This window comes from Procambarus clarkii, chromosome 22 (genome assembly GCF_040958095.1).
Source record: "Procambarus clarkii isolate CNS0578487 chromosome 22, FALCON_Pclarkii_2.0, whole genome shotgun sequence".
Taxonomy (NCBI): Eukaryota; Metazoa; Arthropoda; class Malacostraca; order Decapoda; family Cambaridae; genus Procambarus; species Procambarus clarkii.
The window spans coordinates 24294420-24311448 of record NC_091171.1 but is presented as its reverse complement, the minus strand read 5'-3'; the positions used below and the strand labels follow the sequence as shown (position 1 = coordinate 24311448).

The 17029-nt window shown below is 42.6% G+C and overlaps 1 protein-coding gene across 7 annotated transcripts in view; it reads left to right on the top strand.

Moving 5' to 3' along the window:
- Cad88C (cadherin 88C) overlaps positions 1-17029 on the top strand; it is a 243228-nt gene that overhangs the window by 141510 nt on the left and 84689 nt on the right. For all 7 annotated transcript variants that reach the window (XM_045742235.2, XM_069329540.1, XM_045742227.2 and 4 more), the window contains one exon: positions 3971-4120. In XM_045742235.2, coding sequence (XP_045598191.1) covers positions 3971-4120 — 150 coding nt within the window. The remainder of the gene's footprint in view (positions 1-3970; positions 4121-17029) is intronic.

The following is a 17029-nucleotide window of genomic DNA, read 5'->3' as shown; positions in this document are numbered from 1 at the left end:
GAGCTAGTGTCACAATTGATGTTTGTCCTGCACACCGCCCCCCATCCAGTGGGCAGCGGTGGATAGGTTACAATCACTCTTAGTTACTACCTACAGTTAGCAAACTGGGGATATTTGGCTAAAATTACTGCCACCTTTTAGCTTAATTGTCATCAATCAATTAAGCGAGGTGTGTGAACCACATAGAGCTTGCCTTAAAAGTAATAATCGAGGTTAATACGATGAACTTATAATTGTTTGTAGGTTAGGCTCTTTAAGTTAGTAGTCTAAATATGTGAAAGTTGTAGTGAGCATCAAAACACACCGAGGCCGCGGGTTTTGAGGAGTTTGTCTTAATTGGCTCATAATTATGAACTTAACGCACCAAAATTATCTTGGCTCTTTTCCAGCCCTTCAAAAAAATGGACAGCACTTGGCTTATCCTTCCACGCAAACTTTGTGGATATTTTCTAAATAAATAGTTCATATACATTTTAATTCAAGTCCTACAAAGACTGGGAGGGGATTGGTTTATTAGGATTAACTAGATAATGAGATGTGCATCTTGGGAGTTTGGTAAACTGTATGTGTGTGTAACTGGACACGAGGTTCAGGAAGGAAGTTCTTCGTATATCTCCCTCTTTGTGTTGGTACACAGTAAGTTATCCTCTCACACAAACAGGAAAGACATGCTCCCCTTCCTGCTTATGCCCTCTTCTCCTCCCCTCTGACCCTCCCCCTTCCATTATCTTTTATTATTATTATTATTATTATTATTATTATTTATATATACAAGAGTTCTTACATTCTTGTAAAGCTACTAGCATGCATAGCATTTTGGGTAGATTTTACTACCCACAAAATCGTTTAACAACCAGGTACCCATTCACTGCTGGGTGAACAACAGTGAATGGGTACAGTTAAGGATTGGCATCCAGTCAATCCTCCCCGGCCAGAATACGAACCCATGCCATTACAAACCCAGAGAACCAGGGTTCAGGATAGTCAGTAGTCTCCAGAGGACCACCTAAAAATCACTATGTGGAGCCTATACTACGTTTTTTAACTTCAGATTCGTTTTTAAATATGTGAACAGTGAAATGTCCTGTAACTACACTTAGGTGCGCACGCACCCACACGCCCATATTAACTCATTAGCTGGTAACTACCTTCATTACACTCGACCGTCATCAATCACTGTCAACATCTTAACCCCACACCACCACCATCTTTGTAGCTACCTTAGCTACACTGTCCTTATTACTTTAACTTCCTTCAATGTACACTTTCTTCATTACACACAAATCACAATTGCGTGATGCATCAAATGAACAAATCCACAAGGGCCGTGACGAGGATGCTGGGATGCTCTCGGACGCAAGCTCGAATCCTCATCACGGCCCTTGTGGATTTGTACACTTTCTTCACTTTACCCTATCTACTACACAGTCCTCATCACTGTAACCATCTTCACTGCCTGGCCATAACTAATTATGACACACGACCATCGTCACTATAATGTGTCTTTACTACACACCATCTTCTTCACCAATTATCTTGCCTACACAACCATCTTTCTGCAGCATGGTTTCTCTTGATTCTGGGGGCTCCCAACACTTAATGTAGAAAAGGTGTAGAAGGTGTAAAAAAACAATATATTGGATGAATCTTAGTGTGAATGGAGTTCGGCATATAACGAGATTAGAATTTAGTATCATTTGCCATTTCATGCAAAGTGGGGTGGTGCATGGTGTTTGACCCTGTCCCATCTATGACCATCCTCCAACAGCTGTCAGTCAACCTACAAAGTTTGGTGAGACTAGCCCAAGTGTAGTATGCGGCATAAGTATGTGATATGCATTTTACTAAAAGCATACCACACCCAGCAGGGATATTTAAAGATTGTCAAATTCTTTGACTTTGTTCAGCATCTGTATTCATTTTTTCCTGATGCTGCTCATCGCTGGAATGTATTGGCATCATTCTTAGGAAAACATTTTGCGGTCAAACGTGTCTGACACAGTATGGTCAGCACATTTTTTATGTTGTTCATGGTATGGGGGTTTAGAGAAAATAAAACATGCACTGGATTCTTTATCAGATGTCAATGAACAGCAAGTGAATATAAGGAGAGAGGCAAAAGGATTGAGCTAAAAATGGAAAACCTGGAAACAATCTTTCTCGCTAATCTTTGGAATGACATGCTAGAAAGAATGAACAAAACAAACAAGGTCCAACAATTAAAGGATGTAAACAACCTTATTGCCACAAATCTTCTTGAGTCTATGCAGCACCTAGCTCCAGGAAACTAGAGACAAATTTAGTGAATACGAATTCAAAGCCAGAAGTATGTGTCCAGACACAGATTACAGTTATGGGAAAAAACAGGAACAAAAACGAAGTGTGCGATCTATTAATGGTTAAGTAACCAGGTCCATAATTACCGTACTGGTGAACACATGAAACAAAGGATCAGTGCCTGACCGTACCTTCCAGCTCACAGTGTAAAGCCTGACCTTTTTTCGCCGACATAACAACTTTGATGCTAACTACACTACTGCAGTGGTGCCTCTATAGTCTGCTGGGTGTCGTGCCTATAATGTGCAATTGCAAATTTGCCAATAAAGATGATAATAATGCATATTGTATGCAAGTAGTTCACTACAAACCCAATTTGCTAAACTTAACATCGTAGTCCAGAATCTAAATTCGTTTATGCGACCTTTCCAGCATCACTCACAGCATGGGTTATGGTAGGCATAATAAACTATGACTGTCTTGAGGCGGGAAGCAGGCGTGGTGGCCGGGCGGGGAAGTGAGTCAGCGATGCGTGGTCAGCTTCACTGATAAAGGGACCCACCTCGTTACTGGAACACTAGTCCACACTTGAATAAAAGCAAAAACAAATTGCCGAAAGGCAAATTTATTGGGCAACGTCACCCATCCTGTGAGTGAACATACTGCCATAGTGACAGTATTGGTCAGCGCCACTCATCTTGTGAGTGAACCTACTGCCATAGTGACAGTATTGGGCAACGTCACCCATTTAATGCAACGTCACTAATTTACACTATTTAATGCAACAGGTAATACAATATGCAAGTTGTACAACTTAAATATAATAAGTAAAATAAGCCACAGGAATATTTTCATAAAGTTTAGATGAGGCTAGTGTAATGTAGAGCTCCCATGTTAAGTGAGGGTGTGCGCTAGGATCCTCACCTCTCCCCACTACCAATACTAGGAAGCCCTGGCGCGGAGCCTCCAAATTTATTTATTTATTTATTTTGACTCGGTAAATATTGGCCCATAAAAAACAAATAAAGCTGAAGATTTTGTGCAATTAGTTGACTGCTTCCTTATGGGGCCAACACAGGAATAAAGTGATGACCAAACAAGACATCAGAAAATGAAGAAGCAACGATGTTTCGGTCCGTCCTAGATCATTATCAATCGTTGGAACTGAAACGTCGTTTTTTCCATTTCTGATGTGTGGTTTGGTCATTATATCTTCAGCCACGTTATTGCGAATCGTCTCCTACATGGTGATAGTCTTTTAAGACTGTGTTAGACTGTGTTAGTTCATAGACACTGATAAATGACATGAAAGTAGGGAGGGAAGTTAGGGAACTAAGGAAGAAGGAAATTAGATATAGCATAGCATGTTTGTAAGGTTATTTACCATGTTTTGCTTTTTAACAGCGGTAATATTGTTTAATATTTGTTGATCAAGAGATAATATTGCTCACCTCGTGGTAATATTGTTCACCTGGCGATTATCACGTTTGTCATGATATTAGGAAGTCTGAGAAGGTTATTTTTAGTAAATATATAAACGGGTTAAAATATTAAAGATAAACAGGTTTAACATGTGGCAATGTAACATTAAAATTATGACAAAAATGTTCTTCAGAGTTCGGGGTGACGATGTTAAGAGAATATAACAACATTCTTCAGTAAATTTGTATTAATTATAACTATTGTGTTGAAGGCGTTCGACCTCGGGGAGCGACCGTTGAGCAGCGAGGCGACGGCCCTGGTGTATGTGGCCGACGTCAACGATCACGCCCCACAGTTCGACCGTGTTCTCTACAGGAAGGCTATACCCGAGGACACGCCTCCTGGCACCTCCGTCACACAGGTGAGTGGGTGGTGGGTGTAGCAGCAGGCGAGGGTAACACACTCTCCGTCACACAGGTGAGTGGGTGGTGGGTGCAGCAGCAGGCGAGGGTAACACACTCTCCGTCACACAGGTGAATGGGTGGTGGGTGCAGCAGCAGGCGAGGGTAACACACTCTCCGTCACACAGGTGAGTGGGTGTCAATGTAGGTTTACAGCGACGCTAGTAAGAAGCAGTGTAAAGAATTCGAGCAACACCAACGCGAAAGTTGAGTACGGTGTACTCAACACCGTACAAGTTGAGTACGATGTACGGAGAAAGTTGCTACGGTGTAGCAACTCCACTAGTGTAGAAGAGGTTGTCCCACGAGTGTCCAAGTACTCTGTAGTATACTGCTCCTGTTACTCTTATCAGTGACAGGAGCTGCAGTGTTGGGATATTTATTTTTTGGTGTACTACTGTACACCAAATACAAACGGGAATCAACTGGAGGGTTTGTATCGCCAGTTTGGTTTAGGCTTTCTCTACCTCTATTTCCTGTCGTGCTTATTCATCCATGTTGGATAATGATCAGGTGAACAGGTAACGATGAATCAATGAGTATGCACTGGAGTAAGCACTCTGTAATTGTTGTGTGGTAATCGCCATCACAAACAAAGCCGTGCGCATCCGGATTCCTGCCCGAAACGCTGCGCGTACTAGTGGCTTTACAAGAATGTAATTACTATGCTATGTATCCTCACAATCCCAATGTACCTTTTTGTATATATATAAATAAATAAATAAATAGATATGCGCGTACTTTTAATTTGCATACGAACTGGCAAGTTGCAGAAACTGAGGTGAGAGGGAGAGATTATATATAACAAAAATTGTCCGCGTAAGAACATTCAAAATATAAGTTTCGGGGAGCGGGGTTGTAACTTTGATGCTTTACATATGGTTCAACAAATGAGAATGTAGTGCTCTTTTTTTAATTTAATTTAATTTAATTTAATTTAAAAGCATTAGATGCTTTTCCTCAAGGAGTGCGTTCACCCCTTGCTCAAAGCTCTTCAACTCTACTTATTGAGAGTAATCTTGCCTGGCAGACTAGACAAGTCGTCACGCGCTAAAGTGATCACATTTAGCATGTGATCACTAGCGGCGTGCTCAGAATGTATAGCATCATAAACCTGCTGAACCTTTCATTTAGTTCATATGCTGGCCACGTGGGTCAGTACTTGCAATCTAATTATTGTAGGTGTTGCAATAATCAGATTGCTTGTATGTAAGCAGTTTTTATCAGAAGGCTCTGACGATTGCTGTTAGCAGCAGCTAGGAACACTAGTGACCTTAAACTTATCTCACAAGGATGGATCTCCAGTGCTAAAAAAGTTTTGATAAGTACACATCTGCGAGGAACCTTGGACGTCTGGCGACAAGAAGTACGTAATTTGAGGCTTTATCGTGACTAGTGGATACATTGACATTTGTGTTCACACGAGCTGTCGGTGCCTCTATGTGTAAATTAAGTGAGCTATAGTGTTAAGTAGAGGTAATAATGGGGTGGTTTACGGCGAGAGGGTTTAATGTGAGCGTTATCTTGGTTATCATGGGCGGTCTTCACAGTCCTCCAGCTTCCTGTCAAGTACCTGTCACGGCCACCTCACTTATCTCCTATGTCATTAAACACTAATATCTAAATTAAAACGTCCCCTTTACCCTTCTTTGGCAACCCATCCTCGTTTATTAAGAATACATTATTCATGGACACACATTATGAAGTTGTACTTGGACACGTGGAATTAAGCTGTACTTGGACACGTGCCTGCATCGTACCTGGATGACCTTCTGAGAGTTCAACTCCCCGGCCCGAGGCCAGGCTTGACTTGGGAGAGCTTGATCCAACAGGCTGTTGCTTGGAGCAGCCCGCAGGCCCACATATCCACTACAACCCGGTTGGACCGGCACTTCTTGCAGATAACTGATTTATTATTTATTATCCAGTTATTTTTAAAATACTTCTTCTTGAAGACTTTGTAGCATGAAATTGTACATAGACACTTGGAATGAAATTGGGTTGTAAGCGTAATATGAAATTATACATAACACAAAATTGTACGTGGTAAAATTGCAGCTTCCGTAGAGGATTTTAGTGAAAACCTGTGCTTAATATAAATTAATACCAGAACAGGCAAGAGCGTCCTGTTCTGAACCCATGTTGCCCAGGGTTATGTAGACGCTGTGATTCCATGTATTATGTGATCTTACTTCTTAGCTCTCTTGCAAAGTTTTTGTGTGTGATGCTAGTGCCATCGGTCTGTAATTTTTTACCACTGCTTTATTCCTTCCTTTATGAAGTGGTGCTATCTCCGCTGCTCCTTTAATATGCTAGGGATAACACCAGTATCTAGGCGCAGTCTCCAAAAATGTTTAGGACGTGCGACAGTGGTTTTTTACCATTCTTGATGAATATGGAGTTGCAGGAATCGGTGCCTGGTGCGGGGTGACTATGGCTACTTCAGAATGACATAGGCATACTGTCTATGACTGTCTATGGCTTCTTCAAAATCCAGTGGAGTTAGTGTAACATCTGATATGATTTGATGTATCACATTCATGAATAATTCGTTTGGGTTATCAATCTTCAGTGTGTTTAGGGGCTAACTGAAGGAGTCTTCGTTACTATTGCCTCAGTATTTCGCTTATTTCTTTGTTGCCATCTGTGAAAGTTCCATCTCCCTTGCGCAGGGGCCCAATACTAGGTGTAGTTTTAGTTCGAGATTTTGCATAGGAGGGAAATTATTTCAGATTTCTCTCTTATTTCACTGATGGTCTTTTTGTTCTTTTTGCCTCCTGGATTTTATATTATTTTTGTAATTTTAGATCAATGTTTTTTTCTCTACATAGCCTTCCTTGTCGTTCTTGACGGGGCGTTCAAGTTGTTCCGGGATTTCTTTTCTTCGCTAGGATATTTCTCGAGCTATTGAGCTTATTCTTACGGGGCATTGATTTAGGCTAGTATTTTCTACCTGTTCTACGCAGCTTATTTCTGAGGTCTTAGTTTGCTGGTTCCCAATCAATCTATTAATTTATTTTGTTGAATTCTCCACCTCTTAGAATTTGGGACTGGCTGCATAGGTCTGTTGTCGATGCTTGTCTGCACTTCAATTAAATTGTAATCCGAGTAATAGGTATTTGTAATCATTATGTTCCTGATTAATGAATCATTAGTTGTGAAAATAAGGTCTAGTGTGTGTTCTTTTCTAGTTGGATCTACTACTTTCTGGTTTAAGGCAAATGTCGCACATCTGTAATAGGTCATTTATGTGCCTCTTCATTTAGGCTAATTCCTGGGATTCTCTCAAATATAACTGTATTTGCCATAGTCCTCTATTTTAGGCGCCGTAGGTTGAAGTCCCCAAGTAAGATGATATTTGGTGCACGGTTTGTGAGGTATTCTAAGCGGTATTATATTTTCATCAGTTGGTCTGTAAACTGCTGAGGATTTGCCTCGGGTGACTTATATACAAGGACAATAACCACATTTAGGATATCTATTTTGATTATCAGCACTTCCACCATATCGTTTGTGGTGTTTAGCAGCTCAGTGTCTTGAGTGTGTCTTTGATGTACAGGCTGACCCACCCTGTAGCCTATGTTTCCTGTTACATCTAGAAAGATTGTACTCCTGAGATCCATATTTCATTATCATGGTAATCCTTTGTATGTGTTTCAGTTAGAACGGCAAACACTGCATTTGCCTAAGTTAGAAGGCCAGCTATAAAGAGGACTTTGTTTGATTTCGTGTTTTTTACCCCTGAATGTTGGAAAATACAAACACATTTATACACTGCAGTCAAAATAAATATATCAAACATACACAAGGACATGCATTAACCTTGTCTAGAAATATTTATACATTAACAACCGCATACAAGAGAGTATACAGTATACTCTTACTACAGCATACAGTATACTTTTAGGTACAATACAAGCATTATAGTTTATAATGGGCTTTGAGAATAGGCTATATTTTGGATTTCCAGTAGACATCGTTTGTCTTGATGTCTCCTTTGGAGACGAGGGTTCATTGTGTTGACTATCTCTCTTTATTTAAGTATACCCTGAAGGATTTTGTTTCCCCCACCAGGGGAAGGTATCTTCAGGAACACCTCATTCTAGGGTTGGTGGGGGTGTCTTGGGTAGGAGTAAAGGACGGTGGACACCAGAGAAGGCAGCCAGGAGGAGCGGTAGTAGGCAGCCTAAGAGGGACGGTGGACACTGGAGAAGGAAAACAGTGCTGCTGAGGTTATCTTGTGTGTCGGGTATTCCCTTGTCGGGGACAGGAAGCATGTTAGGTTTATCGATCGCCCTCTATCCTAGCGTAGGGCAAGACCGTGTCCAAACTATTATTCATATCCAGTTGCTGCTCAAACCTAATGATGTAAACTATGTAGACTATTTTGAAAGGATTCATTGCTCGTGTTTTTTAAAGAAATATATATATTTTGTTTGTATATGCCACCGATATTATTTTGTTTACGCCGTTGGTGTTATGGGTGATGGTTCATCTTCTAGATATTTGTTCTTTTTGATGCCGATAAATGCGTCCCGTGTATTTTGTTTGTATATGCTACCGATATTATTTTGTTTATGCCGTTGGTGTTATGGATGGTGGTTCATCTTCTAGATATTTGTTCTTTTTGATGCCGATAAATGCGTCCCGTGTATTTTGTAGCGTCGTTTCCGTCTCTTCTCCCAGTCCTCGTCACTTAGTGTTTGTGGGTATTATACTACAGTAGCCATTTGTCTGACCATACCTGCAGCTTATTTTGGTCCTCGTATCTTTGCCCTTTTCATAAGTTATGTAATGTCTGGAAACATTATCATGTACGACCTCACCACCTCTAGGAGGTCATTGACATGTATAAGGAACAGGGACGGGTGCCGTTAATAAACGCTATGGCACCCCACATACCATTTTATTATACTATCTTCTGTTTATCAAATACCTTAGAGTTGTGTAGTATTTTCACTTGTTTAGCTAAACGAACTATGTAGTTCAGGTCCTGAACCGATTGTGTGCTAACTCTTTCCACCACCACCCACGGGATGGGTATGGGGTGCATAATAAAGAGATGAAATGTTACCTCATCCAGCGTTTCTAACTTACGAATCAGCCTCGTGTGTGGGGGACTGTAAGGCTTTTTTTATATGTAGCTGAAGCCTCGTATATCAGTGATATGTAGGTGAAGCCTCGCATATCTCTCCTTTCATAAATATGGGCACCACTATTGACGACTTCCCAAGAGTTCTCCATTTGATAATGACCCATTATAGATCCTAGTTAGAGGGTTAGATTAAAGCGTTATCTCTTCTTCCTCTTTCAATATCCAAGGCAGAGTCCGGCCGGGTCCTACTGCTTTGCAAGAAGACACAAGGACCACAATTATGGGGACCTTGGCATCAAGTGTTCGTCAGGCCGTGAACTGATAACTGATAATGACAGCAAGTCAACCTGACCCCAACGGAGATACCATTCCATGACATGATCAAACACACTCTTACACAAGGCAGTTGAACATCAAAGGCAGACTGCCCGTGAGATTTAATAACCCAAAAGAGGATGTTAAGCATATTGCATATAACCGTACTGGAACTAACACGGAAATACACACGCGTCCACCACCTAAGTAATACTAACATGAGCAACTGGGTGGGGCCAGCCAGCCAGAGGCTTAGAACTTACAAGGCAAAAATTATTGTCCCCCCCCTCCCCGCAAAAAAAAGTGGTTACCGATATCCTCAGCACTTTTCCTGTATTTCTTGATGAAATAAAATATTTCTTTTAATGCACAAATTATACAGGCACGTATACACCCACCACTGACGTAATGTTCCCGGGAGAATGATGGACCTGTTACCAGATTCCTGACTCGCCACACACAGTCCCTAACATTTAAAACAAAGCTTTTGTATTAGGGTGAACGAATCCAGGAATGTGCTGGATTTCATAGTAACCTTATTGATTAGTTCCAAACATTTCCTAGCACACCTACTAACTGGCGCCAAGTATTTTTAATTTATTTATTTGATTTATTTACATATACAAGAGTTCGTACATTTTTGTACTTTTGACGCAAAGCATTTCCTAGCAAGCTAGGTGAACGCTTCCAAAACTGTATGTGCCTGCTGTACTACCATGGAAACAAGTCGTAGAGAGGTAGCGGTAGCACCGCTAACCATCATACTACGACGTCAAGACGCCAAACTACATCATTCACTGAGTCAGTTTATGAAGGCGGATTCTCAGACCATGGCTTCTCTTTCTGTTAGTGGGTTATCACTGACGTGGCGGCGTCCGGTGGCATTCTCTATAGCCCCTCCCGTCCTATGTTCTCACCCTCCTATCCTGCCCTCTCTAATACTGCCCTCGCTGCTCATATCCTGCCCTTGTCCCAGCTTGTGGCTTTTTTTTTTTTTTTTTTTTTTTTCCTCTAGGGGCGAGTTTATTGGGCAGCGCCACTCATCCTGTCAGTGGACACACCGCCATAGCAGCATGTACAACACCCCCCCCCCCCCCCCAAGAGGAAGAAAACCCGCTGGGATGTTCATCCTGTCACTTGTACCTAGACACCAGGCTGGGACTTGCTTAACTTTCTCAAGTGAACAGCTTATCAAACAAGAAGATTAACATTTGTCAACCCTTAAAAACTTACGTTATCTTTCGGGTGCAAAATGGGGAAATCTTTTGAGAACATCAGTTATATCTGACATATAGTATTTTCCTAACTCAAATACTGTGGGGTTTACTATGCTACACACATTTCCAATGTCTCTTAGATGTTCACATTCTCCCAGCTTCCTGTTAGGCCCTTGCTCCCACCCATCCTGCCATTGATTCCCCCCTTTTTTTTATTAACACATTAGGTACATCTGCATTAGTGCAGCTACCCTAGACTATATGAAGTGGAGTACAGTGTGTCAAAAGAGCTAACTAGGTGATTCCCCATATCCTGCCCTATTCCTATCCTACGCCTGCCCCACTTGTCTTTGTCCCACCTATCTTGCCTTTGCTCAGTAGCAAACCTTTGTGCATCTCTCTAGAAATACACCCCAATGCATATGAGATCTCTTTGTTGCAGTAATAATAGCTTCGCTGTTCGATAACTGGGTTTATATATCACTTACAACTGCGTTGCCAACAGTACCTAGTTATCACTTATTAATTAACTTTTGGTTTTCATTACCACTACCTTGTTTCTTTATTTTGTGAACGTGTTAACGTTTTATTAAATCTTGTTTACTTATCTACTATGCTTCTAGAAAAGCTTGAGACACCCTTGGGCTTATAGTTTTTATTTTTCGTGTCTAAGTAACCTGTGGGAGCGGATATTAAGCTGGACTCCTCATATCTATTCCTATGGGATAGACGAGGCAGAGGGTGGCGGTGTTCCACTCTCGCTATCCGCTACACATTCATTCCATTTATTTCTCACTTGGAAACAATTCTAGTAATACTTTATTATTCGTAGAGGGTGAGTTGATTATGAATTAGTTCAGGCAATTATATGTACAGCTCTTTTTCAGTACTCATATCCCAGCTCTTAGTCAGGCAATTATTTAAAAAAGGCTCATGTAACTGATCAAACTAGGACGTCTTCAAGAGAAAACTGGACAGTTCTCTGCAAGAAGTGCCGGATTTTCCCCTTAATGATCGCTAGCCCAAATTTGATATATAATAATGATTATATTTAAATGCTCCGAAATGCATCGAAGAATTTTTCAACGAATTTAAATTCTTAACCACGAACTTCATGGCAGATTTTCATGTATTTTATATATGAAATTCGTAATATGGGCTATAGTGGCAATCTTGGTGGCCATATAACGGCCCAAGAGCTGAATCCCATTGTAATGAATTAACTGATGTTTATAATTAAGTTCCTGTGTAGTAAAATTATCTCTGCTCACGAGGGTACACGATAGCATCACCACTCTCCTCTCTCGGCTGACCGTATACATGTGTATGGGAATTTACTCATTACACTTACGGGCTATTCATGCCCGTGCCACCTCTTGGGTGGCTTAATCTTTATCAATCAATCAATCTACTCATTACACACGGGAGACATCTCCCGTCACGCAGGGTGCAGTTGCACCTCCACAGATCTCCAGTATCATCTCTTGATACTGGCGATGGCTCCAAAGGGCCACCACTTACGGGCTATTCATGCCCGTGCCACCTTTTGGGTGGCTTAATCTTCATCAATCAATCAATCAATCAACTCATTACACATGTTCTGAGTGTATAGGAAAAAGGTCCGTTATAATGTACTAGACGATTCGTACCTGGAACTTACTTTTCGTTATATTTTCAGGGCTGATGTGAACTATCTGGTTAAGATACATTACGTTACCTTTTTTTTAACACTTTTAGGTACTTTTGCATTTGTGCAACTACCCTAGACTATAAGAAGGGAAGTACAGTGTGTGTCAAAAAACTAGGTACGTGATGCTAAAAATCCCCATCACACAGGGTGGTTAGTTATACAAAAGCATGTGATAAGTAGTCTGCACTGGCAAATTCTGGGTGCATTGTGAAGATATCCTGATCAGATTAAATAATTTTTAATTGAAGCTGAAAAAGGTTGGTGGCAGCTCGTGTTTTCTTTTTGTTGTGAGAATTCAATTATGTGTAACAAAATTTCACACCCATTAACGAAGCCTGTGATCCTCAAATGAGTGGTTGGCCATTGTATTCGCTCTCCATAGGATTATTATTTGTGCTTAGTTCATCATAAATATGGCAACCATGGCCAACTGAGAGCCAGCCAGTGTTGGTTCAGACGGTGAGTTGTGGCAGTTTCTCCCGCACGCACCGGCAAAAATTCTCCTGACGTTATCGTGAGCTTATCTGGGTTAGGTAGTTTGTGGAGGGTCTCCCTGCCTGACTTCCAGGCTTGCTGCCTTATCCACTCGCCGGCTGAAACGCGATGCTCTTGAGCTTACCTAATGCCTACTTTTTATTTCCTCGTAGTCGGGGGCAGAAAGCCTGTTGGGTTTCTAAAGGTTCTCCCCTATATCAACTGCTCCCTTCCCAGGATTCAATCCATAAGTTTCTTAATTTCTGGGTACCTGTTTACTGCTAGGTGAACTGTCAGCAGGTGAAAGGAAACGTTGCCCAAACGCTTCTGTCGAACCCAAAACCTTTCGGTTATGACGACAGTACGCTGACCACTGCGCATGCCAATTAGGTTCATGTTTTTTTTTTGTACAGGATATCATTTTCGGTGATAAAAATCCTGTTAGACAAATTAGGACTTCCAAGCCAAGGACGAGGGTGTCCGCGTGGTTACCCATCCAGTTAGTGGCCAGAACTGTGATAATATGAAACACTTGTTTACTGAGAATTATACTACTGTATATGTAATGTAGTATTGCCTTGTAAATTTATGTATATATGATTTATATTGTATTATATTAAATACAGATAACAAAAAGTTAGTGGGCAGACCAGTGCACGACTGAACAAGTGACGTACACAGGATCCACTGTCTCATGTGAATTTGAATGTAATGATCAATTGTGTTAAGTGATTGGTGAAGGTTAAGCCACCCAAGAGGTGGCACGGACATAAGTGTTAAGTGTGTAGTTTGTCTACTCTTATGGCACACATCCCACTGTACCAATTTCATTTCTGTATACTCAAGTGGGACGTTTTATTATTTTGCATTTTATTGCTTTGAGGCTCCGCGGTGTAGGTCCTTATCTCTCGCACTTTTTGGTGCGATAAACGTTATCAGATCTGTGATGAGATTGCATACTGTGTCAGTGGCGAGGGTGTGGGAGAGGAGCGTGTGTGTGTGTCAGTAGCTCTGCGGCCAGGGGTCGTGTTGGCTCCGTCCCTCGTCTGCCCTCCTCTCATCCTCACCCCAACCTCGTACTCGCTGTCATTGAGTGTCATCCCCCAACCGGTAGTCTCGTCATGGACCTTGTGGCGATAATAAGCGAGAATAGAGGCGGATTGAGTAGCAAATTGTCAACGAGTGAGGATGAGTTTTGTGAAGAGGAGCTGGTATTACGCTACTTCCAGGCGACCACCGTGACAAACAGAGCGCTGCTGGAGACCCTGATCGCTATGCTGCACCTCACCTTCAGGAGTTTAGGCTACACATCGTTCTCGGATTACTGCAGGAGGCAACTCAAATGGGGACCCCCACAAATGAGAAGCGTTTTCACTCCGAGCGAGAAGCAATTATTGAAGGTGGACCCAACTAGGGAAGCATATGAGCCGCAGCTAAGTATTAAGCTCTTGACGAGAGTGTGGCCGGGGCTGGGCGAGGTTGTGGTGGAGGTGGTACAAGACCTGGAGAGAATTAGACTGGCTGCCATCCACGACCCTCCTCGCTTCTCCACCAGCAAGGATCTGTGGGAGAAGCTCGGCCGTCTCTACACTCTCCAAAAACGTCTCACGGACAGTGTTTTGAGTTTTTGCCTTGATGTTTTAAAGGAATTCCATCTGCCCCGGCTGAAACAATATATGACTACGAAAAGAAATACAAGGTTAGATTTTAAAACCATAATGAAGGCGGAGGACTTCAACTGTCTTTTGCCCATCAAAAGAGCAATTCTGACTATGGAGTTTATATATCAACTGCTCACGATTGGTGCCGATGATATCCCCGAGCTGTGCGGCTCTCTCTCTCCTACACAGGTCTCTGCTACTCTGAAAGCAACAATATTCTCTCTCGATAAGCTGGGTAAGCGCTTGGAATCTTACAGGAAAAGGGTTTCCCGGTCAAAATGTCAAATTAAAGAGATAAAAAAGTTATACGCATGCTTGTTTGAGAAAGCTGCTTTAGCTGGCATTGCAGGAAAACTAAATGAGATTGGTGGTGGAGTTGTGAGCCACAGCGACCTCCTGTCTTGGCGTCGAGACTTGGCTGCTCTCAAGCTGAACCGGGCGGAACGACTTAAAGCTCTGGGCAGAGGAGAAATCATATATCATAACACGGTACGTGGCACCGGCCTCTATGATGTCAATAAATGGCTCATGACCAGGAAGGCCTCCGCCCCCAAGGCTGAGAAAACATACTCTCTACTAGAAAGATCTGACACTGGGGAAACGGTGACCGTGGACCAGCTGTTGAGCGGCCAGGTGCCGCAGGTGACGGTTCTGTCTGGTCCCGTGGGAGCTGGGAAAACTTGTCTCTGTCAGTACCTCTTTAATAAGTGGCGCACTGGTCGTTCTCTAACATATTTAGCACAATTTCATCTCTTTATATGCGTGACTACAGAGAATGTGTATTCAAACTCCTTTGTTCGCCATCTAAAAGCAAATATGTTCCAGAGATCTCTGACTGATATTGATGACTCTGAGGTTCTGGCCACACTGCGTGGACTAAAAGTGTTGTATGTTGTGGACAGTTCGTCAGGCAGCACGAGAGACATTACTGGCGCCATCCACGAACTGGTCAGGAATCTAGGAACAAACACGGTCTTCATCACAACGCAGACCGAAAACAAGGAGAACATACTGCAGGTTCTTGGCGACCTGAAGGTTGAGCCTCTCGAGGTCCACCTTCAACCACTTGGCAAGTCTCAACTCACCGAACTGTGTCATGACTTCATGCAGGATATGATGCAGTCATCTTCTTTGGAGCGGGGTTTACCTCACCATGGTACTTGGGAGGCACTTAATGGTAGATGCTTGGTGACGAAGCTCTTGGAGGAGGAGAGGGATGAGGACCTGTTCTATCCTCTGCCAGTCGCTTATATGATCATGTTGTGGTGCGACGATCCCACCAAGATTAATACAATTTCAACCATGTCTCAGCTTTTTGAAAAGGTGGTTTCCTCTTGTCAAAGTCAGATAGCCACCAAGGTAAAAAGGTTATGCATTGCAGGTAAGCAAGATATCAAGAGAATCATTTTCGAACAAATTAAAAAGTTACACGAAATGGCGACGAAAATGTTTCATAGCGGCCAAACCATATTGGCAAAGCCAATAGAGAGTCGTCTAGAAAAAGAAAAAGGCTTCAACATACCTGATGTCTGCTGTGACAGTCTCTTCCCTTTCCTAGTCTGCTTCGGAGAACACAGTGCTCGCAACACCGATCACCAACCAAGGTTCCTACACCACAGCCTCATCGAGGTCTTGTATGCCCAAGGTATTGTCAGAACGCTATATGCTAAATACGATAAATGTTTTTGGATTTTTAAGCCTGACTTGTCAAGTGTGTTTCCCGTCACACACGTCCAAGATAAAGGGAGTAAGTATTTGAGAGTAATAAGATATGTGTGTGGATTCTTGTCTACCAAGGGTGCTCTGAGAACCACGACTGTGACTCACATCTTGGAGTTATTGAAATATGCAGGCAAGCCTGACTACCATACATGGGCAAGTGTTCTACGGGAAGGGTCGTGGTCACCTCTGCTGACAAAAGCAGCGTCAGGGGTGTTGGCTTCCAGTGCCGTGTGGAAGGTTCCTCAGAGGTCCTGCCAGCTCACCAGAGATGTGTGTCAGCTCGTGGCCCATGGGGCCTACTTGCCTTTAGAAGTGACCATATTTTCAGAGGCTCCTGAAGAGGTTACTGCCATGTTATTAAATCGTCCAGTTATCGACGTTAAAATAATTCCTACAATCAACTTCACTAAGTTTCAGAACGGAGACGCCCTCCTAAAGGCTTTGGCTCCGGCCGGCAGCGTTACGGAGCTCTGGGGCAGGCTGGGGGAGGAGGGAGCCACTGCTCTTGCATCCATGTCACGGCTCCACACTATTGACATCCACCTCGGCTCCCTGACTGCCGTGGCAGCCTTTTGCAAGAGTATACTAACATGTTCGTCCCTCCGTTGCCTTCGGCTACATTTGAACCTTTTGGCTACAGTGCCTGTCGAGAAACTGCCACCCCTTCGGTGCCCAGCGAGTGCTTCCGTGTACCT